This window comes from Alosa alosa, chromosome 5, assembly GCF_017589495.1.
Source record: "Alosa alosa isolate M-15738 ecotype Scorff River chromosome 5, AALO_Geno_1.1, whole genome shotgun sequence".
Lineage (NCBI taxonomy): Eukaryota > Metazoa > Chordata > Actinopteri > Clupeiformes > Clupeidae > Alosa > Alosa alosa.
In genome coordinates, this window is record NC_063193.1 from 12791424 (window position 1) to 12814543 (window position 23120).

Consider the following 23120-nt stretch of genomic DNA (forward strand, 5'->3'; position numbering starts at 1 on the left):
CCTGAGAAGCTGTCAAATTAGATTAGCGTTCACCCAGCAGCACAGGAGAAAAGATGTCTCTGTGTATCTCTCATAATGGCATGAGCACTCTTCTCCTATAGGTGAACTCATGTGACTCCTAAAACCATCAGTGTTCTCGGAGTCCATCTCTAGTGTCTGATGGTGAGTTATTCTATGCTGTTAATTTGGTGTTGAACTGTCCCTGCATCTTGCTCTCAAAAAAAAGAGCAAATTTGTTTCAGGGCTGGAAAGACTATTCTACATGGTTGTTTGACTTCTCCAATTCTGCATCAACTTCAGTTTGTACAGAGAATGCACATCAGTGCATCTCACACACACCAGTCTCAGAGAACACTCGATTTCAAGCCATAAAAGTAAAGAAACGTGAAATGTGCTTTTGCAATTACTCGGCAACTGGTCCCCTCTCTACAGCTGAGAGGACTGGAAGCAAACCCAGGCTTGTGAGAAGGTGGCTATTAACAAAGACCTGCCCGCTGAGATAAGCTTCACATTAGTGCTCCGCTTAGATTGTGTTGTCCTTAAGCCACAAACCAATTTCACTTCAGTACATTACCACAGGTCATCTTTTTTTCCCCCCTCACGGATTTGTTGACTCTATTACATTGGAAACCATGGATTACATTGACCTAGAATTCACAACTGAAAGGTTCTTTGATAATTACACGCAGAGAACTTTAATCTCACTGAGTTTCTTTATTCCATTATTGATAGGGAAGCACTGATAGCAGAGAAGTGAGCAGGTTTCACTAACATAGCAAACAAAAAACGGTTCTAACACTTCACTCCATAACATTTGGCAGGCATTTGAAAAGTCACACTCATTTTCATACTGAAGCAGCGGGTACTTCCCTTTGTGACACAGGGTCACCGCGTGAGTACATTGTGCAGTGCAATGTTGAAGTAAACAATTCTGAAATAGTTAGCTAAATGAACGGGAGCCAAATTACAGGCGTGCTTCAGGGGTTTTGGGCACAACAAATTCTGTGGTTTTCAAGCAGCATTGCAGCACACTCACAGCAGTCACTGCCATTGACCCCATGTCTGGGATTCCAAGTTCCAGATCCTCATAGCTTGGTAGTGTTTACATTCAAGTTGAAGGCCACTGTTTGAATTCTACTACTGTGTGAGTGCCAACTGTTGTGATAGCATGTGGTCAGTAGAGCTGACAAGATCTGTTATTTAATAGCAGGTATCAGTGTTGTGGGTATGTATGTTGGGACTCTACTTAAGGATGCGCTCAAATGACAGTACAAAGCAGGCACTTAACATGCAAATAAAGCCATTTAAAAAAAAAAACAAACCAAGCCAAACCATGCTAAGTCAATACACTTTCAACAGTTCATTTTCAAGCTTTTGACTATTTAATACTCCCCAATTATGGGATAAATCACGTAACATCCATTCACTGTATCCATCTATAGTAGCTGGTGGTCTTGAAAGGGAATTCTTGCTTGTCACTTAGTCTCCAAGATCACAGTAATTAACAGCAGGCAGAAAGAGGAGTAATCATGATAATTATCCCTGGATTACTCTTCATATCTCCAGCCCCCATTATCTGCACATTTCTCAAATTCAGTGGGAGATCCAGATAAGAGAAACCAGATGGTTTGGTATGAGAAACTACAACGCAATTTACAATTTACTGTCCCTGGCCTGAAGTGAAAAATATACCACAAATCACACACCATTTCATTAAAATATGTACAGCTTTTAATTAATACTCATAGATCAAAATAAATATAAGACAGCATATCAGATAAATGATACAAGCCTTTGACAGTATGCAAGTGTGATTTTTTTCCACAGACAGATATTTTTGGCAAACTTGACAATAAACACTATGCAAGCCTTAAAGACAACACATAGACCATTATTTAATTTGCAGCAGATGATGTTATGCTTCCGTACCAAAAGGAAGAGATAAGTGGTTATGAGTTTTCTTTATAGTCTTTTAATACTCAGCAGTCATTCACCATGGATTCATTCACCATGGATTCAGCATGGATTGAAGGAGTGTTTCACAATATAAGGATGAAATGCGGCAAAACAAGCCTTAAAGGCTCGGCACATGTCGACTCCCATCACGTTGATGTGCATGGTGGGAATCTGTAGGACATCATAAATAAACATACATCAGATATCGCCTCTGATTCACTATCAGCCTGGCCACTACACAGTGAATACTGGAGGGAAGTTAAAGTGATGATAATGCTTTTCATACCTTCACAGATTAGTGCAGGTATTACAGTGATTGTTCTACCTTACATCGACTCAGTATAATAAAAATAGCACAAATCGACATGATGCAGTCTCTATACAGAGGATTATTCCCATATATTAATTCCTGAGTTTACAAAAGAGATCCATACATAAAAAAGAATAACAAAATATCATAAAAAAACACAAAAATATTATATTCACACCTATACAATGTGAATCTAAAAGTGTTAAAATCATTTTCAGTGTTAAAATAAAGTATTTCTTGAGATTTATCAAGATTTAGGGTATAAATGCAACCCCTTAATTTTCAAACATAGACAAAATAGCGGGGTGCCCTTGGGTACCTAGTGGTCATAACTTGACAGTCTGCACAATACATCAATAAGCCTTCCCTTATTCACTTCAGCCAGCTGACTGCTCATGTATGGAGGTAGTAACTCAAGACTAGGTTGAAAACAAATGACACCTGCTCTTCCAGCCAGCCAGCAGCATAGAAAATGGAGGCCAATCCTAGCCATTGCTAATGCAATTTCAACTGGTGCCTTTGATTTGATTGTATTTAGACTTGGTTTCAAATAGTACTTGTCATATCTTTCAAGAGTGCAGTGGTTTTTGAACAGTTTGATAGGTTCCACTTCAACAGTCACATGCTGAGACATTTTGATACAAGTTAAAGAAATTATTTCCTATTTAGCTTCAATACAGTACCATAACAAGAACAATGTTTATTCCGCAACACAGATATAATGTTTGGTTAGTGTAGAACGGCTCAGTAGTTTTTGTAGCTTAGCTTTAGCTTGAAATGTTACCGTAGCTGGAAACGCTAATATTCAGAACCGCCATCACATAGTGCATAAAGAATTACAGTTATGTGAGTGTTCAGTATCATGCACAGCAGAGCAAAGCTTGGAAAATACAGTAATGACCAAAGGTTATGGTAGATGAATGGTTAAGTCCAGCATACTTTGCACCATAAGATGTCCCATGTGAGCCAGCATGAGGAGGGGCTGCAGAGTAGCCTGGTGCTAGTTAGTCAAGTCCAATAGTCACAGCACCACCTGGAGGTCATACCCAGTACTGGTTGCGCTGCAGGGTGGGTTTGGGAGTGCGGCAGAGCTGCTCGGCCTCGGCATCCGTCCCTCCCCAGGAGCAGAGGGGCAGGGAGGCGTCCGAGGCCCCGTGAGGCCTCTCCGACATGGGGCTGCTGGGGCAACTGGGGCTCAGCGGGGTGACGGTCACCGTGGGGATGGCGGCGCTCCTCTCCGACTGGGCCGCGGGGCTTGGTGGGCAGGGGGAGGCCGTCAGGCTGGCCGCCGCGTCGCTCCTCTTTAGGGTCTTCTGCTGCTGCTGCTGCTGCTGCTTCTTCTTCTTGCGTAGGTAGATGATGAACATGAGCAGGATGACCACCAGGAGCAGGCAGGCCAGCACGGGCAGGATCACCAGCAGGGGGTTGGAGCTCTTCTGCGGGTACGACTCCACACGCACCGGTGTGTTCCTAACTGGAGCCATGTCTGGCTTCTCCAGCGGCGGTCGGGGGACGGTCGAGGCGGCCGCGGGGTCGGTCCGGTTCTGGTTCTGGTTCCCCCAGCGGTCACGGCCCCGGTTCTTCGGGAGGAGCCGGGTGGACTGGCGCTGTGTGGCAGTGATGCCCAGTGCCAAGGTGGACAGGGAGAGAGCCATGCCTGGGCCCACGGCTGCTGAGGTGTGGTTGAGGACCGTCGGGACGGGACTCCCAGTAGTTGTGAATAGCACTGGACTATACGGCACAACAGTGAACATCAGCTCTCCTCTTGCTGGGGGAACAGTGTCCGCTTTTAAGACAAACACTAGCGAATCGTTCAGTTCCTGGATTCCTGTCAAGTTTGCCTTCACGTCGATGGCTACCTTCTCCTGCTCAAGATCACGGGAGGTGAAAGACTCAAGCGGAGTGGCTCTCTTCCCGTGTTTCGTGGCTCTGACAAGCTTTCCGCACTTCGGATGGGCCAGGATTTCGAAGATGGGATCGCTGCCACTAAGAGCAGCCAACCGTGTGGCATTGAGGAAGCGTGTCTTCAGTTTGAACTGAACTCCATTGGGCACCTGCAGTCTTTCCACAAATTTAACCCTGGGCGTCACCGAGATGTTGACCACCTGGCCCGTGAGGTTGGCCTCAGACGTAAAGGCAATGAACTCAAAGCTATCTGTGGACGAGGTGGACTCCAGCATGTGGTAGACCAGCCTCTCAGCCTGTAGGTCCTCTTGACTGAAAGACGACGACAATATGTCGTCCAACAGAAGCTTCCCGTAACGCGGTGACTCTGTGACTCGATAGCGGATGGTGGTGTTCTTGCCATTGGTCTCTGCGGCCAGCTGTGCAGAGGTGATCGTGGCGGTCGTCTCACCCTGTTCCAGCAGCACAAGGCTGTTGTTGACGAGCGAGACAGTGATCTCGGTCACCTCCAGATTGAAGAGCTTGTAAACTGGACGGTGGTGTCCGTCCGTTACGCTGAAGTAGAACACACCCGAGGCGGGTGACCCGTCTTGGATGAAGTAAAGCTGCCCATTGTTGATCTGAGCCTGGGTGAAGGTCTGCACTGACACATTGAGCTTTCCTTCCATTGCTAGGAAGCCGTTGTTGGGCTGACTGATCACCGTGTACCGGATCTCCTCTGGAGGGTTGTCCAGGTCCACCACATTCAGGTTGCCTGGGCCCAGTACTGCCATGTCGCCCTGGACAACCTTCAGGCTTGGAGCTTTGGTCTTCAGCACGGGGGGCTGGTCGTTTATGGGTGTGACCGTGATGTTAAAGGACTCCTGCACTACCTCGTCGTCATCCAGGGGACGCTGTGTGGGCTTGCTCTTCAAGTTGAGGAAGACGTCAAACACGAATCTGTCGCTGGTGCTCTCGGAGTTGTCGTGATGGTAGGTGATGCCATACTTGTTGAGGATAAACTGAGAGAAGTTGGGCTTCTCCTTGGTGACATTCCGCTCGCCCACAACAATAAAACCATGCTGTGGAAGCTTGGTGACCTGGTACCAGACCTCATAGGATTGGCGCTGTGACTCTGGACGCTTGGTTATGAGGTTGCTGCCGTCCAGCTTAGACTTGTCGATGACGACTTTATCTCCCTCAGTCACTACAGCACCTGGTGACAAAAACAGCACATATTTTTTGACATTTTACATTATGTACTGTTCATAAATTATGTATATTTTAAATAGTACTTGTATTTTTTTAAACAAGACTTTCCATATTCCCTCTAGTTTTTTAAAAGAGAGCCTGAGTTCACTGTTAGCATTAGAGAAGCCATTCATTTACATTCCATTTGTAAACCCAGAGAAGGCTAAAAGGTCAAACAGATTTGACTAAAGCAATTACAACATGTATCAGCACATCACCAAAGCCGGATATTGAGTGCTGATAGGAATCAGCACTAAATAATACAGAAACAAAGATCAGGTTATCTTACGCAACCTTTTAACGCTCCACATACCTGTGTTTTTGAGGAGGAGGGAGTTGTGGCTGGGCCCGATATTCTCGTATGAGATGTCAATGTTGAATGTCTGAGCCTCCAGGGAGGTGGGAGGTGATGACACAGAGAAACTCAACGTGTCCAGAGCTGTCCAGCCGACCCTGTCCACAGACTTCTGCTCGTAAAGCACCACACCCTTGTCCACCTGAAAACACACACACACACACACAAACACACACAAACACAACACACACACACACAAACACATGCACATGTGTTCACACACACACACACACACACACACACATATTTAAACAACATAATAGACTTTACAGTGTTTTACAATTGTTTACACACGTTTTCAAAACTCTGTCTATTTTTCAAAACTCCACACACAAAACCCACAATTGCTCACACAAAACGCAAAATGCCTCAAATCTCCAGCAAAATGACACACAACATTCAAAATGTCAAAAACACATCTTTAAAGCAAACATTCGCCTCACATTACAAACACTTTTGTCATAATATGACATTTTGGATACATCATGTACACACTGTTGCTCAAAACCTAAAGCTCTTCTGTCTTAGGCTTTCTATATGTATTTCCATACAAGAGTCAAAGTTACGGTATCAACAAAGAGAAGTTGAAATACACAGCAAAAATGTAAGCAATATTGAAACCAAAAATAGTGATTTTTCCCAAATAATTTGCTGTTGCGAATACAGTATTTTACAGCAAACAAGAAAAAAAGCAAAGAAGAATACAGTGACCACCAGATGTACATGGAGTTTTGAAAACACTAATTTTGTTTTTTTCCAAAGACAAGTGTGTGTGTGTGTTTTTACTCTATTTTTCAAACAAAATAGAGTAAAAAGAAAAATTTTACATAAAGTCAACTTTTTGTAGAACATTACTGTAAGCTAAAGTATCTGCATTGGTTCTGAATATTTCAACCGGAAATCCTCTAGGAGCATATTGAAAGGGTCCATACCTATATAGAGAATATATCTATTCATAGACCTATACTAAGGCAATGACTGGATGGTGTTCAGTAAAGTAAAGAGTGTTTACACATGTGAAGAGAAAGAGTGAAGCACTGGTGATTTAGTGTGGCATTTTGTGGCATCTTCCTGTTAGATTTTTGTGTGTTAGGTTGAAAATTGTGTGACAAGCAAAGATTTAGTGTGTAAGCAGTTGAAAAAAACTGTAACACACTGAAATACTCACAAATAACTGTTCTGATAGATATCAGGGCCAGCCTTTCCACCCAAACAAATCTAACAGCTTTATGTTATCATGAACACCATCTCTTGCATCAGCACCTCACACCAGCACTCCTGTAACTGTGTTTCCCCCTCCCCTGTCCCAGCAGATGACTCAGATGGGATGACTCACTCAATAATAATTCATAATTCATGGCCTCACACTGAGAGAGGAGGAAACAGATATAGAATGTGTGTGTGTGTGTGTGTGTGTGTGTGTGTGTGTGTGTGTGTGTGTGTGCGTGTGAGTATGTGTGTGTGTGTGTGTGTGTGTGTGTGTGTGAGTATGTGTGTGTGTGCAAATGCACTGTGAGTTTGTGTGTGTATGTGTTCAGCCAATAATGTATGTACTGTGTGAAAGAGCTGTCATGTTTTTCTGATTGTTTGTGTGCATGTGTCTCTCTGGATTAGTGTTTTTAAGTAGGCAATTACAAATGTGAGTCTGTGCATGTGCATGTATGTTTGTGTGTGTGTGCGTGTGTGTGTGTGTGTGTGTGTCTATGACTGCGTGTATTTTCTAAGGAAATGTGAGAGTATGCACACGTTTGGTCTCTTATACCTGAATTTGTACTGTTCATGTTTGTGTACATGACTGAGTGAGTGAGTGTTTGAGTGTATATGTGTGTAAGTGTGTGCATGTGCATGTGTGTTTGTGTGTGCATGTCTGTGTGTGTGTGTGTGTGTGTGTGTGTGTGTGTGTGTGTGTGTGTGTGTGTGTGTGTGTGTGTGTGTGTGTGTGTGTGTGTCTATGACTGCGTGTATTTTCTAAGGAAACGTGAGAGTATGCACACATTTGGTCTCTTATACCTGAATTTGTACTGTTCATGTTTGTGTACATGACTGAGTGAGTGAGTGTATATGTGTGTGTCTGTGTGTGTGTGTGTGTGTGTGTGTGTGTGTGTGTGTGTGTGTGTGTGTGTGTGTGTGTGTGTGTGTGTTCAAACCTCACCATTGCTTGTGTGAACGAGGAGATGTCCTCAGTGGAGTTATCGGACTGCTGCGCCACCAGCTTGCCCAGTCTGGGGGGAGACGTCACCGTGTACACGATGGTGCGGTTCGACGTGCCGCTCTTATCGTTGGTGACCGCCTGCAGGTCCTCTTTGGAAATGGCAGTGGTGGAGCCTGCAGCAAGAGGAGAAAGCTCTGTGTAAGCTTTTTATTGCCCACAGTGAGCTGATCGAAATTAGGAGTTCCACTAGCATTTCCCTTCAAACGCAGTTCAAAACCGCACCGAGCATCTTATAGCCACATAAGGCATCTACACTGGGCTGGAGTGAAAATGTGTGTGAGAAGACAGGAGTGAGACAAGAAGAAAATGGAATTAGCACAGTCAGGGGCCAAGCTACATTCTGTCACTTTGTGTGAAGTAACAAGCAGTGCGCCATATGTTTGCAGCAATAACTCAGTTAATTTAATGTGATATCCACTGCATTGAGATGACACTTATAGATGCAGGCCACAATTGAGATTCAGTTTTGCATAATGTTGTTGGCTCAACAGCCAATCAGAATACACCCCTCTCTTTACAGCTAAATGGCCATGAGGAGCAATTTGCTGAATAAAAAAAAAGAGAAATATATATAACTACGGCCTTAAAAGACTAAATGTATCTTGCTTCACTGAGGGATGTTTTTTTTTCTGGTAAGGAGATCTATTCCATTCCAATATGCCACGAAATAAAGCAGGCTTCCAGCATACCTTCACTGACATGCTCTGAATGTTCCTGGAGAAAAATATAACAAGCATCTCTCCAGAGACTTGGCCATCCATTTGGCATCTATTTTAAACCTAGTTCTAGTTCTCCGAATCTCTCATAACTGTAAGGCAAAGAGGGAGGGGGAGTGTGATGGAAAAGGAATAAGTCGAGATGAAATGTGTTAACGCCATCCTCACCCACCCCAACACACACACACACACACACATTTCCCACCCTGTCCATTCTGTCATCATCACCCATATCAGGTGGTCAAGTTGACACTGACGTCAGTGCTGTTGAATACCTTGATCCACTGTATCTCAGGGGTGGCATTCATGTCTGTGTGTCGTGGTGAGTTTTATTTAGCCATCCCCTATCAGACAGAACAGAGTTGGCCTTCACACAGCTCAGCCTTGAGGACCACAATGCAACTGCTCTGTGTCGTGAGCACCATCAGTGCACTCGTTCACACACTTTCATTGAACAATTTCCCATTTTGAAACGTCCTGACGTCATTTCCTAAATAAGCTAAAATAAAACAGTGAAGTCATTCTATCAAGGCCAGCCATAAAAGTAGTTCTGCGAGTTAAAATGACCTTTTATAAGGAGCTATTTTTGTTTTGATATTAGGACCCTTAGGAAGGGGTGATGAGGGAACTAAAAAGAGACACCCAGGCCGGAACACGCTGTAATAGTGCTCTGTGCTAGTTCTACATGGGCCACCCCCAGGAAGGGGCTCTGGGCAGGCTTACAGGCCTCATCAGTGAGGGACACCACCCAAGCTCAAACTGCACGAATGTAATGCCATGACATGAGGAATAATAATACATGTGCATGTGAACATACACAGAAAGGAATGTATAACATGCACTCACACACACACAGACACACACAAACACACAGACACACACACACACACACACACACACAAACACACAGACACACACGCACGCACACACACACACACACACACACACACACACACACACACACACACACACACACACACACACACACACACACACACACAAACATACAAAGAGACACAGACACAAACACAGAGACAGATACACCTAGACAGACATCAGTACGGGATGGGCTCTGGTCACAGTAAAAGTGCTGCTTGGGCAAAATGCCCTCACAAAGTCATCAAAAGTCACCAGACAGCTTTTCACGGCAGGCTGGCTAACACAAAGGCCCTTGTTTCAGCCAACAGTGAACCAGGGGTTCAGATCGGTGCCATGGTCCTAGCCTGAGAGGTCAGTCACACACACACACACACACACACACACACACACACACACACACACACACACACACACACACACACACACACACTCTCTTTCTCTCACACACACAGACTGACACACATGCACACACCTGCATGAACACAGTTACAGACACAAACTCTCTTTCACACACACAAAAACACACACATCCATCAGTGAAAAGCCCCAGTCGAGTGTGCCAACATCCCAACTCGCGCAGCACGCTTCATTAGAGAGAAACCAGATGCTGCAGCTGGTCCGGCGCTGAGGTTTTGAGAGCAGGCAGCTCCCAGACAAAACAGGGCTTGGTTGGGCTATTTCAGCAGGGCTAAATTTAGACCCTGACTAAGCAGAGGGGCTAAATGAAGAGAGGACTGTTGGCCTGCTTACCTCATGATTGGGGACTTTTGGGAATGCTCTGCTTACTGCTACTGCTGATGGATAAAGAACACACCCTCTGTGTCTGTCTGAGTCACTACACTGATTTCATAAACATACACGCACGCACACACACACACACACACAATCATGCACGCGCATCCACTCGCACACGTACACACACACACACACACTCCCTCACCTCTCTGCCTTGAGGTTGCGCTATTCTACTGACAGCTCTTCAAAGGAGCAGCCGTGGCTAAATGGCTTATGACGGCATTAAGAAAAATCACACAAACAATTACCGGAGGCCAGCGAGGTTCAGCCAGCAGCTCAGGCTTACTAACGCACCACAGATGGAGGAGAGACAGCGCCTCTAGTGCTGCTAACAGCTCAGGAAAGGAGGGCTCTCTAGGAGTAGACATACACACTCACACACACACACACTCACACACATAACCAAACACACACACATATGCAGACACACACACACACAATTGCAGATACGCACGCACATACGCACGGCACGTACGTACGCACGCACACGCACACACACACAAGAGTATACAAACACACACTTGGAATTACCAAGCACACACCTACAGGCACATCCAGACAGACAGACAGACACACACACACACACACACACACACACATCCACAGACACACAAACCCTCAGTCACACAGGAAGGGAGGGGCGTCTGCCATAATGAGGCAATGAGACCGACTGCCAGGGCCTGTGGGAGTTTTCTTGCCTTAAAAGGGCCTTCTTCAAGAGTCAACACATATACTGTGACGCAGTGGACTTTTTTTCTAAAAAGATGCAAGAACAGCCTCAGTTACACATGACCGCTGCCACCCTAGCTAAAGTAAATACCCAAGAGAGACCACTGAAACACCTTTTTTCATGCTGCGCTTACTAAAACATTCAGTTTTTCCCATCACTGCAATTACTTCACCCACTTATTTCCCATGTTAGTAATCCTCTGTGTGAAAGACCACACTCAAGTTACAGATAAGATCGGAATATTATGCATGTGTCGGTAAGAAACCTAATAGTTGCCAAAGCAGAGAGAGAGAGAGAGAGAGAGAGAGAGAGAGAGAGAGAGAAAGAGAGGACTCTTTCCTTTCTTTGGCAGGCCTGCTGAGTAAATGCCCTGTTAACCTCAACGACTGTGTTAACCCTGCATTGAGACAGAAAGACCAAACTGGCATTGGTTGACTTTTGAACAGCTTCTGAAGAAATGTCACCTTCCACTGTGACTGTAGGCTGAGGTGTGGGCTGATCTGAGAAACAGTATGTGGGTTCTGTACAGTACATAAATAAGCATGCCATAAACTATGTTACAGAGAAGATCAACAACTTCAAATGGAAAACTCTTTAGAACTCAGCAGCGGAATCACACAATGTCGTGCTTCTCAGAACATTCTCAGAATGTCTCAGAACTAGCCTATCTATTCAGTGCATGTGTAGTAGGATTCATCTGATTAGACCCTTGTGTTGTAGATAGAAGGTTGATGGGATCGTGAGGTCAACTTGGAACCTCAAAGCGAATGGAATGGTCACTGGAACCTCAAAGCGAATGGAATGATCATTGATTCAGATTCTCAGAAGTGGATTTGAAGCCTAGGTCAACTATACTCTGAACAAATTAGGAAATCCGGTCTTGCCACAGCGAAGAATGACTAAGAGACACAAGACTATAGGTTTGATCTCAACTGAAACTAGAACTTCTCTCACGTCAAGTGACATCCTGTTCTTGCAAAGGCAAACTAAGAGAAACAAGACGTAGTAGTGATGTTGTCCCAGTAATGATGTCACAGAGCCCATTTGCTTTTACCACAAGGAGTTCCTTTTTTTATGATGGCGGTGCAGCAGTAGTTCACCACCACAAAAGCCACTTGTGAAAGCTGTGAAAGAAGAGAGGTCAGTACTGCGGCGGGGCTCACCTGGGAACACCTTGAGAGGTCCGTTCTTGACCAGGCTGATGACCAGGGCCCGGGCGGTGATGCTGAAGATCTGCCTGGGGGCGAAGTTCACCCCGTCGTTGACCTGGAAGTTAAACCCTCCGGCCATGGCACCTTGTGACGAGAACATTGACAAACAGAAAGGAACACAAAAACAAGATTGAGAAACAAAAAATATCTTGTTTCGTTTGTGTGTGTGCTTGTTGGCCTTACATGGCAGAATCCAGTTTAATGTCTTTGTTTTCCAAAGAAGGGGGCCCCCTCTAGAGAACAAAAGACCTTTAATTAAAGCCCACACAAGATAGAGTAGATGGGGGAGATGGGAGATAAGCATCGGAACAGTAAGCAGGGGCCTTTATCGGAGCGAACGCGGAGCACATGCTTACATAAGCAGCACCCAGCGGCCCAAGGCATTAGCCACTCAGCACTTCGTCGAGGCAGAGGGAAGGCAACTCCCTACTACGCCTAGTCTCTGACTGCCAATCAAATGTGGGGCAGGGGAGGAACACTGCTATTCCTTCTCTTGCGCTGTTCCTTTACTTTTGGATGATGAAAAGTCTTATTTGGGCCGTTCACGTACAAGAAATTGTTCTGAATGTGCCATTATAGGATCTTGCGGAGGTGCTTGATGGTGTATCTAATTGGACATTTGTTGCAAAGGTCATATAATTGTGAGTAAATGGTTGGATAGGGTCTGATTTTATTCTTATGTTATTATACAAAATAATATTCACTTCCACTGTATTATGCTGTGTATGCATATATGCAAATATATCGCTGCATAAATGCTCTCTACACCTGCCTCATATTCTGCCCCACTCAGAAATCTGAATGAGTGACTCTTAAAATGTACTGAAACAGCCAGGTTTATATATATAGTTATTTATATACACCAACTGACCAAGTCACGCGACGCGGCATCAGATGTGTTGCAGTGTGCTGTGTTGCATTATTGTGTGGTGTGGTTGTTTCAGGATATATTGCATGGTGTCATGCTGTGTATGTTGTCAGCATGTGCAAACTGCTGTACGGAGTGTTGTCTTGCGGATTATGGTTGTGGGTGCTGTGCGGTGCTGTGCGGTGCTGTGCTGTGCGGTGCTGTGCTGTGCTGTGCTGTGGGGCGTTAAAGTGCTCCATGTGAAACAGTGAAATATCCAGCTGTTTGTGGAAAGCAGTTTCTGGGGTTTAGTAGCTGTGGAAAGCTCAGAGAGAGCCACTCTCTTTCTCTTCCGCTCTCTCTCTCTCCCTCTCTCTTACACACACACACACACACACACACACACACACACACACACACACACACACACACACACACACACACTATTATATCTAACTCACAGGGTTTCTACCCATCTTATCTATTTACAACTCTCCCTTCCTTCACTCTTTCTGACTCTCTTCTTTCCTCTTTCTCTTCATCTCTCTCCCTCTGTCACGCTCTCTCACCGCTGTGGACGAACAGCAGCTGGCCCTGCTGGATGTGGGCCTGTGTGAAGTTCATCAGCGGCCTGGTGGGGGCGCTCTTGAGGGCCAGGTGCCCGTTGCTGGGCTGCGTGACCATGAAGATGAGGTCCTCCGCGGGAGAGTCCTCATCCTCTGCGTTCAGGTCACTGGTGGTGATCTCTGTCACGGAACCCACCCACACCTGCCCACAGAACACAGAACACAGAACACAGGTGTGCTGTTAGAATACCATGGATGTACAGGTAGGAGAAAAACTTTTAGTCTGACATTTTGGAATGGCTTGTTCAGCTCGTGATTTCTGGGTCACTGTCAGGACATCGTAAAATATGCTACTTTCTTTTTTTCCCAACAGAACAAGTGGTCAAACAGTGGGGAATTGAGGAATTTGAAATGGAATGAGAGATTAACGCGGCCTACCAAAAATGTAACTCATGACAATCTGGCTGAAAAAAAGCACTGTCCTGCGACACAAGCAGTATCACAGCCTAACAATGACATGGATTATGAGCGACCTTGAGTAATGAGCCATAGTGTTACTATCTTGCTCCTAGTAGCTTTTTCACAACAGAGTGAAAGAACTTTTGACTGACAGTGACAATAGCAGCATTTGCTTAAGAGCGTACGGCAAGGGCAAGGGGTCAAAATACTAACTGCATGACCAAACTTTGGCAGGACTTCTGCATTAGACCAACACCCTTGTGTTTTGTGCAATTTCCCTCTTGGGTGTGTAAACTGTGTGTCTTTTTATACGCATGGACACACACACACACACACACACACACACACAGTGTCCATCTCAGTCTACTGGTCAACTGGTATCTCTGCGAGCACAGAGGTTGCTGTGTCTTAACAGATCATTCATATACACGTGATCGTGTTGTGAACTGTCCATACGTCGTGAGAGTGCTGTGTGGCCCAGGACGATGCTGTGTTTTGATGCAGGGCTAATGTGGGCTCTCCTGTGCTGTCCCAGTGCAGTGTGCTCGGAGGACTCTTTTCAATTAGCACCTGATGAGGAGCCGCCGCTGTCACTGATGCAGCTTATAGAGCAAACTCAGCTGGAAGCAGAGACTGAGAAAGAGCGCTCAGGGGATGCTAGAATTATTGAAAACTCATCAAAGAAGACACACACACACACACACACACACACACACACACACACACACACACACACACACACACACACACTCCCCACACCCTACATAAATACATACATGAAACATGAAGACACACAGATGTATACAGTGCACACAAACACATGTACACAATATATGCACACATTAGATTACATAAATAAACACAGACACACACACACACACACACACACACACACACACACACACACACACACACACACACAACATGCTCCTGTGAAGGCAATTGATCAACAACAGCTGAGTAGTCTTGATAAATTGAAAAACATAAATCATTTGTCAGCATGGGAAACTACGGACTGTGCTAATGTGACTGAAACTGTGTGCTTCAGCAGCTGACTTTATTACACTAGCTCATTATACTACACAGGGTACCTTATTTCAACTACTGCCACATTGAACTGAGAGTGCACAAACCCAAGCTAATCAAGATCCCTAAATCAGGTCCACTGTGACATCAAAATATTACGATTCCAAGACATTTTTAAACCCTGATTGACCAGGGACAAACCCATGTTCAGAATAAACATTGTCTTACTGAGTTCCGCAGAAGGGGAGTGTGCTTTTTCTGAGAAAGCCACAGTATCCTGTGTGTCCCCTGACATTTCACGTCTACGTCTCGAGAGATTCTTGTGGTCATAGTTCATCAGGGGAAGTCTTCTCCAACACATTATTTATATAAGCAGGTTTCCAAGATAGAAATAGACATTATGTCATTTTGAAAACAACATAAGCTTTATTAAAGGAGAATTCGATTGTGATATTGACCGAAAATGTGTATTGAGTTATGATCAGTGTCATGTCTCATAGCCCATCTCCACACTTCATTGGCTAGTTAGACTTCAATAGTGGTGCGAGGGCCCTGACATTTTCAATGTATCTCCAAGAGGGAGACATTTAAAACGAGACATTGAGAACTTTGAAAAAGCACTGGTAGTTTACTTAAATAATATAAATTATATAAAAATTAAATAATATAAATTATATAAAAAATAATTCAGTGGAAATGCATGGATTCCAGTTGCTGCTACTGGAAGAAACTGGAATCCATGCATTTCCACTGAATTATATTTGGAATCTCATCCCTTATCATACCTGTTCATTCTTACTCGTTGCTCGACTTATGGTGACTAAATTCAAGATGTCTGCAAACGCTAAACTTAGTGAAGATACTGTCTGTTATAAATCGTCTTGTAAGTAAACTACCAGTGCTTTTTCAAAGTTCTCAATGTCTCGTTTTAAATGTCAGGGCCCTCGGAAGTCTACCAATGAAGTGTGGAGATACATTGAGCCTCGTAAAAATGGGTGTAAAACAGTGATTTATTTGCATGGCTAGCCGATGCGAAGCACCACTATTGAAAAAAGCTGTTGGTAGCATCGGCTAACTAGCCAGATTTTGGAGTGCAGGGGACAAGCCGAGATGGGCTATGTGACATACGTTCACACTCGGTATCATGTTTCAATACACTTTAGGTCAATATCACACCTCCATCTCATGAGGTGTCTTAATACAAGAGGTCATAAATCATATCATATCATAATTCAAACTTCTTAACACTATATTTTCATTTAAACCAATAGCATATGCATAACCATTCTTCACATACTAATCTGTTAAAATCAGTAATTAACAATTGCTTCTGTCCCATCATAACAACCTCATACAGGACCCACAAAAGTATTGCCACTAACTGCTATACCAGACCAAGTAGGGTTTGTGAGCCACCTAGTGGAGATATTGCATACTGCAAAAATGTCATAGTTCTTTTGAGTTCAATTCATGTTTCTGTATTCTGGTTTAGAATTTGTATTTGGGTTTAGAATAAAGCTCTTTTACCCTTTTACCATAAAGCTCTTTTACCCTAAAAACAATCCCTATACCACAGCAAAAGCCTATCTGCTACCTGTGATAAAAGATTTATGATAGAAAAGCTGTCATCCTATGAAAACAATTCCCTTGACCTAATTACTAGACCTTACAGTCAGTGATGGACTGAGATTTCCCCACGCTAGCTATAACGGTCAGGCGTTCTGGAACTCCAGGCATTCAGGAGAGGCCATGGGTGGACGAGCTATTCTGAGCCAAGCCTTCCCTCAGACACACACTCGGCCCGACATCAGCTGACAGGGACTGGCTTTAGGCGCCAGTGCACCTGCCACATGGACACACACGGTGGTGTTACACTGTAGTCTCATCAGCCCCGAAACACACCTTAAACATTGCACATAGGGCCTACATTTTAATGATGATACACACACAAAAAAAACACACACCCTCACACACACACACACAAAATCTCCTACACTGTCCAACAAATGCTTTAAACTCTTTCAACACTGATTAAATATGTGTCAACATGTAATTAGTGATCAGAGAACACTTTACCACAACCTTACTTGCACTTGTACCACAACCTACAACCTTACAACCTCACACACACACACACACACACACACACACACACACACACACACACACACACACACAGAGAGAGAGAGAGAGAGAGAGAGAGAGAGACAGGCTGTGCAAGTGGTGTTTTTATATGGCTCAGAAAAGATGACACACACTGACATATGCACTCAAACTCACCCTTAAGACCCTATTGGCCGTGACAACCGGGGGCTGGTCATTGACGGGCGTGACCTCAACAAACAGTGTCCGTGGTGTGCTGTGCTTTCGCAGGTCAGTGTCATTGGCGGTGACAGTGAATCGGTCATCCAGGGTCTCGCTGCCATCATGCACGTAGTAGATGAACTCCTGTTCCACCTGCGGCCATGGAGCACATAGAGAGAGAGAGAGAGATTCACAACAAGAGTGACCAGAGATAGCCTCAGACTACAGAAACATCTTCTTTTCTGTACACTACTAACATAAAGATGATCTGACAGGAATAAAAACAAAGGTCCACGTTTTTGCCTATTTGTGACAAATTTCTTTTGAAAGAAATATTGCATGGTTCAAAGGAGACTGAGTGGACCTTCCTTACTTCCTACTTTACACAACTAGACACATCTAGATTCAAAGTTAACATACATATTCAACCTGGAACTCCTCAAGGTAAAAGTTGTTCTGACTCTTCTTTCAGTGAGAGCAGACATAACTTTTCCTTTCTCAGCTTGTGAGCAGTCTTTAAAGCTCACCTCTCTCCTGGTGAACGACGAGAGCTTGGTCCCCGGGAAGCGTGAGTGCTCGATGTGGCCGTGCTGAGGCCCACCGGTCACACTGAACTGGAAGTTGAGGCCCTCGTAGTGCCTGTTGGTGACCTGGAGCACCTGGTCCGTCAGGGCCTTGGAGGCCCCTTCCTTGAGGGTGAAGTTGGAGACGTCCAGCGGTATGAGGCTGGGGATGACGTCGACAGACACAGTGATGTTGTTGACCTCCGTGACCCCATTGCTGGCCTGCAGTGTGAGCGTGTCGTCCAGGTGTCCGTCCCCGAGATGGACGTACTGGAGGTTGCCATCGTTGATGTCCTCCTGCGTAAAGCTCTTCACTGGGTTGTCCTCCGTCCCCATGTACCGCTCCTCGCCCTCGACAAAACGCCGCAGGTACCCATGAGACGGGCCAGCTGTGATCATCAGCATGATCTCAGAGGGCAGGTTATCCTCGTGAGAAACCTGAAACATTACAAACAGTGTATTTAAACCAGCGCTATGCTTCATATACACAGAGATATGATTTGAATTTTAAAGCATGTGAGGGTATTTGAACTTAGCACTGCATGCTCTCCACACCTAATTGCTGTGTCACGCCTGACAATAATGACTGTGTAACTACAAAGCCTGAGATGAGTACAAACCAGATGTGTTCAGTAAATCAAGAGCAGCAAACTATGCTAAAACTGCTCCAGTGTACATGTAAAACATGAAGGACTAGGAATGAAAATAGGATTTCTTCAATTATGTGTTCTTGTTCTTTGTTAGATTTAATGGCACCCCTATTTACATTATATTTATTTTGGCTATGAATCCTCTTCAAATCTATTTTCTGCAGTGTTTAAAGATAGTCCATTGACTACTCACCTCAAATGTGCTTCTCTCAATCTTAACAGGCTTTCCCTCCTCCACCAGTAATGGTTTGTTCTTCAGGATCACAGGTGGCCTTTGGTGGCTTTCCAAGTAGACTTTAACTTTCACGTTGGCATCCACAACCATGTCCTTTGCTTTCACCTTGATGGCAAAGGAGTCCACCATGTTTTTGCTGTCGTCATGGCGATAGGCCACAAGCCCCTGCTTCAGCTCAGCCTGTGTGAAGACCGTAACCCGGGTCCCGTTCCAGAACAGTCCACCATGTTTTGGTGCCTCTTTAACGATGAACGTGACCTCGTCGTCGCCCCGGATGTCGAGGTTGGTGAGGACGCTGAGAGCTGTGGTGTTAAGGGCCCTCTCGCGTCCCTTCTGCACCAGCAGGCCTGTGTTATTGCCCACTCTGAGGTAGGGATCGTGAGCGCTGATGTCCAGCAGTGTGGACACGTAGTGTTTCCCGTCAGACACGAAGAGCACGAAGCGGCCCGAGCTGACGCCACGGTGCGTGAACAGCACGCGCTTCTGCTCCAGGTCCTCCTGACGGAACTGGTGTAGCCGGCGGGACGTGTCGTTGGCCATCACCAACTCCCCCATGGGGATGCCCCGCCGCGTGTACACCAGCTGCCCGTCGCTGAAGTCCGAGTCCGCATCGTGGAAGCAGAGGTCGTCCAGCGTCAGGAGCCTCTGGCCGTCGCGCACCACGTGGAAAACTTTGTCGACAATGCGCACAGGCTTTTCATCGTTCACCAGCTGGATGGAGATGTTAAACGATCCTTCCTTAGGGGTGACATAGTCATCCTCCTCAGACGATGAAGGATCTGGAGTTAGGCTGGTAGAGGCCACAAAGGTGAAGTAGTCGTCTGTCGTCTCACTGTCGTCGTGGATGTAGATGAGACGTTCTCCAAGGATGTCCTCGTTGCTGAAGGTGGCCATGTTGCTGTTGTCTGAGGTAGAGTTGGATGTGTTAATGCGAGTCAGTCTTCCATGTTTTGGACCTTTCTTGATGGTGTAATACATTTCTTTGGTGCTCAAAGTCTCTGCAAAAAGCTCCTCTTTTGTAATGAGTTTGCTCTCCCCTTCAAGAAGTGACAGCCCTTCATTCTTCAGGAAAATACTGTTAACATCTGCCATAATACCAAGAGTAAAATTGTGACTGGCCGAGTAAGAGTGTTTGGTGAAAACGTGAAAAGTAAATGTATCATTTGTGTCTTCATATGGCCTATCCACCAACTGATATTCGACTTTTCCATCTGTCACATTTGTTTGACTAAATGTAGAGTTTTCCCCCAGGACCACGTTGTTCAATAAAAGCTTTCCTTTATTTGGAGGAGATAACACCCTAAAAGAGAGCTCATCCTCGGGGATTGTAAGTCCTTGACCCTCAACATAAAGATACTCAGAATCAATCACAACCCTTCTAATTTTGTCCATCTCCAACCTGTCATTTCTGACTATGTCATACCTGATCCATTTCACTTTGATCGGAAACACAAGCTCCTCTGTGGCTCTCGTTGCCACGGTGACTGTACACTTAAAAAGATCTGACACATCCTCCGCCTGGATCTCCTGAAAAGTGCTGACATATCTGAGGCGTTCCTTATCTAGAAGCCTCTGTGAGAAGGAGCTGGTGTGCTTCCATTCTCCACTGGAGTGGAGCCTCTGAAGTTCCCCAAACCGGGTTGGCTCGGTGATGTCATAACGGATATCCACCAACTGCTTCACGGCATTCGTCTGGACGGCCAGCTGCCTTGTGCCAATCATGACCGTCTCGCCCTGTGTGACTTTCACCCCCGTGTTGTTGGTGATTTTATACTCCAGGGGCACAGCCAAAACCCTGAGGACCACAGTGTTGCTGACCTTCTCTCCGTCGCTGACCCTCAGAACGATCCTTGAGTTCTTAACTCCGGTGTGCACGTAATTGATCTTCCCTTCCTCCAGGGCGGTGTGAGGGAACGACGTCACCACCTGGCCTGGGTTGTCTTCATCCTCCAGAAACCCTGCGTCGGCGTTGAGTTTCCCCAGCACCGAGTAGACGAGGTCTGCGCGGTCGCTGTCGATGTCTGTGGCTCTCAGCACCTCGGTGGTCAGAGGCTTCCTGGAGTCCTCCAGCAGCGAGAAGAGGTTGCCCTCGGGCAGGCTCAGCTCTGGCGCATCGTTGGTGGGCGTCACGGTGATGTTGAAGCGATGCATCTTCTTGCCCTTCAGGTAGGAGGGCACCTCCTTCCGGCTGCTGGAGAAGATGGAGAACATGAAGAAGTCCTGCGGATCCTCGGCGCCGCCATGGATGTACATGACGCGGCCGTGCCACAGGTCCAGCATGCCGAAGGTGTTCTCCTCCTGCTCCTCGTCTACGTCCAGCCGCAGCTGACCGTGCACCGGCTGCTCCTCGATGCGGAACATGATCTGCGACTGGCGGACGCCCAGTTTCTTGAAGTCCAGGTTCACCTTGATGTGCTTGGACTCCAGCGAGCCACGCCCGCCCTCGGGCACCACCAGGTCCCGGAGCACCAGGAAGTTGTGGCCGTACTTCTTCACCAGGCCTTTGGCGAGCGTCGACATGTGCACCGGGGGGGTCTGGGTCACAGAGGCCAGGAGAGTTGTGGGGCTTGTTGCTGTTGTGGTCATCTCTGGCTCCCTCTCTGGCTCGCATCCCACTGAGATGTCTTTTGTGACGAGTGCCTGAGGCAGACCGACGCTGGTCTGATTCACTTTGATGTCCCTCAGACAGCCTTTGAAAGAGCCGCCTCGGACGCGCTTGCCCGACACCGACACCAGCCCGATCTTCCTGAGCTCAGAGCGTGTGCTGTCATCCACACCGCCCACAAACATGGGCCCCTTCAGCTGAAAGCTTTTGGATCGGGCGGCGATGCTGGTCTTGACCATCTCCTTGTCCACCGTCAGCTGCAGGCTCTTGGCAGTGAAGTACAGTTTCATGTAGTGCCATTTCTTGTCGTTGACAAAAGTGAGAGAGTGCAACTCTGTTTTTGACCCACCCCTGCCCACGATGGCAACTAACAGGCCCTCTTGAATTTCCAAGGCCACAAAGTCCCCCTGTCGCGCCGAGTTGTAGAGGACGATTCCCTCGTTGGCTGAAGTGTGTACCGAACACTCAAACACCCACTCCTGCTGGGCAGTCCAAGACTGAAGGGACACGTATGCCCGGGAGCTGAAGAAGCTGATAGGATCGAACTCGGTGGCCAAAAACTGTGGGCTGCAGCCCAGAGAGACCTCGTGGACGTTTTTCAGCCCAGAGTACGGTCTCAGGGAGGACAGGAGGTTGTGTTCATTGAATATGACTTCGTCCACGCAGCCACGGAAGCCAGTCTGGTCGCCGGGCAGGTAGAGTTTGTCCAGACCCCCGGAGCCTCCGACGAAGAGCCCGTCCTGGACGCTGAGCTCCTGCTCTGGCCGGGGCATCTTCACCCTGGTGTGGGCGTGCTTGTCCACGGTCAGGGTGACGTTGTAGCGCTCGTGGAGAAGTTCCAGTGTGTGCCAAGCCAGGTCATTCAGTTGGGAGCCTTTGTCTGATAGCAACACACGCTCCCCAGCACCTAAGTCCAACTTCACCTACAGTAGAGTGGGGGAAAGCAGAGGCAATCAGATCAACATGAAATTTAAAAAAGCAAATACTATATGTTTCACTTTGACATCCAGAGATTAATTTAGGATAATTTGTAGATTGCATGCTGTCACTTGTATCCTGTCAGACTTCACAGAGGATTAGAATTGAAGCCAGTAGCAAAATAAAAGGACCAGACACAACCATGGTCAACTTCATGGTCACCAGAAGTAGTGGCAGTCATTGTATACATTTGAATACATACATTTCCCCTGATGTCACAGAGCAACACAGCAGAGGACTTTGTGAAGTGCCTGTGGCTGTATGAGGGGACTGTTATAGTCTAGCCTGCAGCCGGTGATGGGGCTGTCACAGCGTCTTGAGTGGAAGGGTGGAAGTTGCACTAGGAGGGAGGACTTGTCAAGGCTTGTTGGGAACTCTCAGGCATTTCAAAGAGAGAGAGAGAGAGAGAAAGAGGAAGAGGGAGGGGAATGAAAGAAAAGAAACAGGGGAAACAAAACAGAAAAGCAGAAACAAGGTGGAAAAGATAAATAGAGAGACAGAAAGAGGGCAGAATACAAGGTGGAAAAGAGAGAGAGAGAGAGAGAGAGAGAGAGAGAGAGAGACTGTGCTAATCTATGGCTATTATTC

At 46.1% G+C, this 23120-nt stretch overlaps 1 protein-coding gene across 1 annotated transcript in view; it reads right to left on the reverse strand.

Annotated features, from left to right (window-relative positions):
• Window positions 1–699: 699 nt before the first annotated feature.
• Window positions 700–23120, reverse strand: part of cspg4ba (chondroitin sulfate proteoglycan 4ba) — a 29495-nt gene continuing 7074 nt past the window's right edge. The window contains exons 3-10 of the mRNA XM_048243333.1: window positions 18908–22477; window positions 18029–18502; window positions 17478–17654; window positions 13716–13914; window positions 12252–12383; window positions 7909–8081; window positions 5715–5898; window positions 700–5366 (exon numbers count right to left, since the gene is read on the reverse strand). Of these exons, the coding sequence (XP_048099290.1) occupies window positions 3307–5366; window positions 5715–5898; window positions 7909–8081; window positions 12252–12383; window positions 13716–13914; window positions 17478–17654; window positions 18029–18502; window positions 18908–22477 (6969 nt within the window). The 3' untranslated portion in view covers window positions 700–3306. The remainder of the gene's footprint in view (window positions 5367–5714; window positions 5899–7908; window positions 8082–12251; window positions 12384–13715; window positions 13915–17477; window positions 17655–18028; window positions 18503–18907; window positions 22478–23120) is intronic.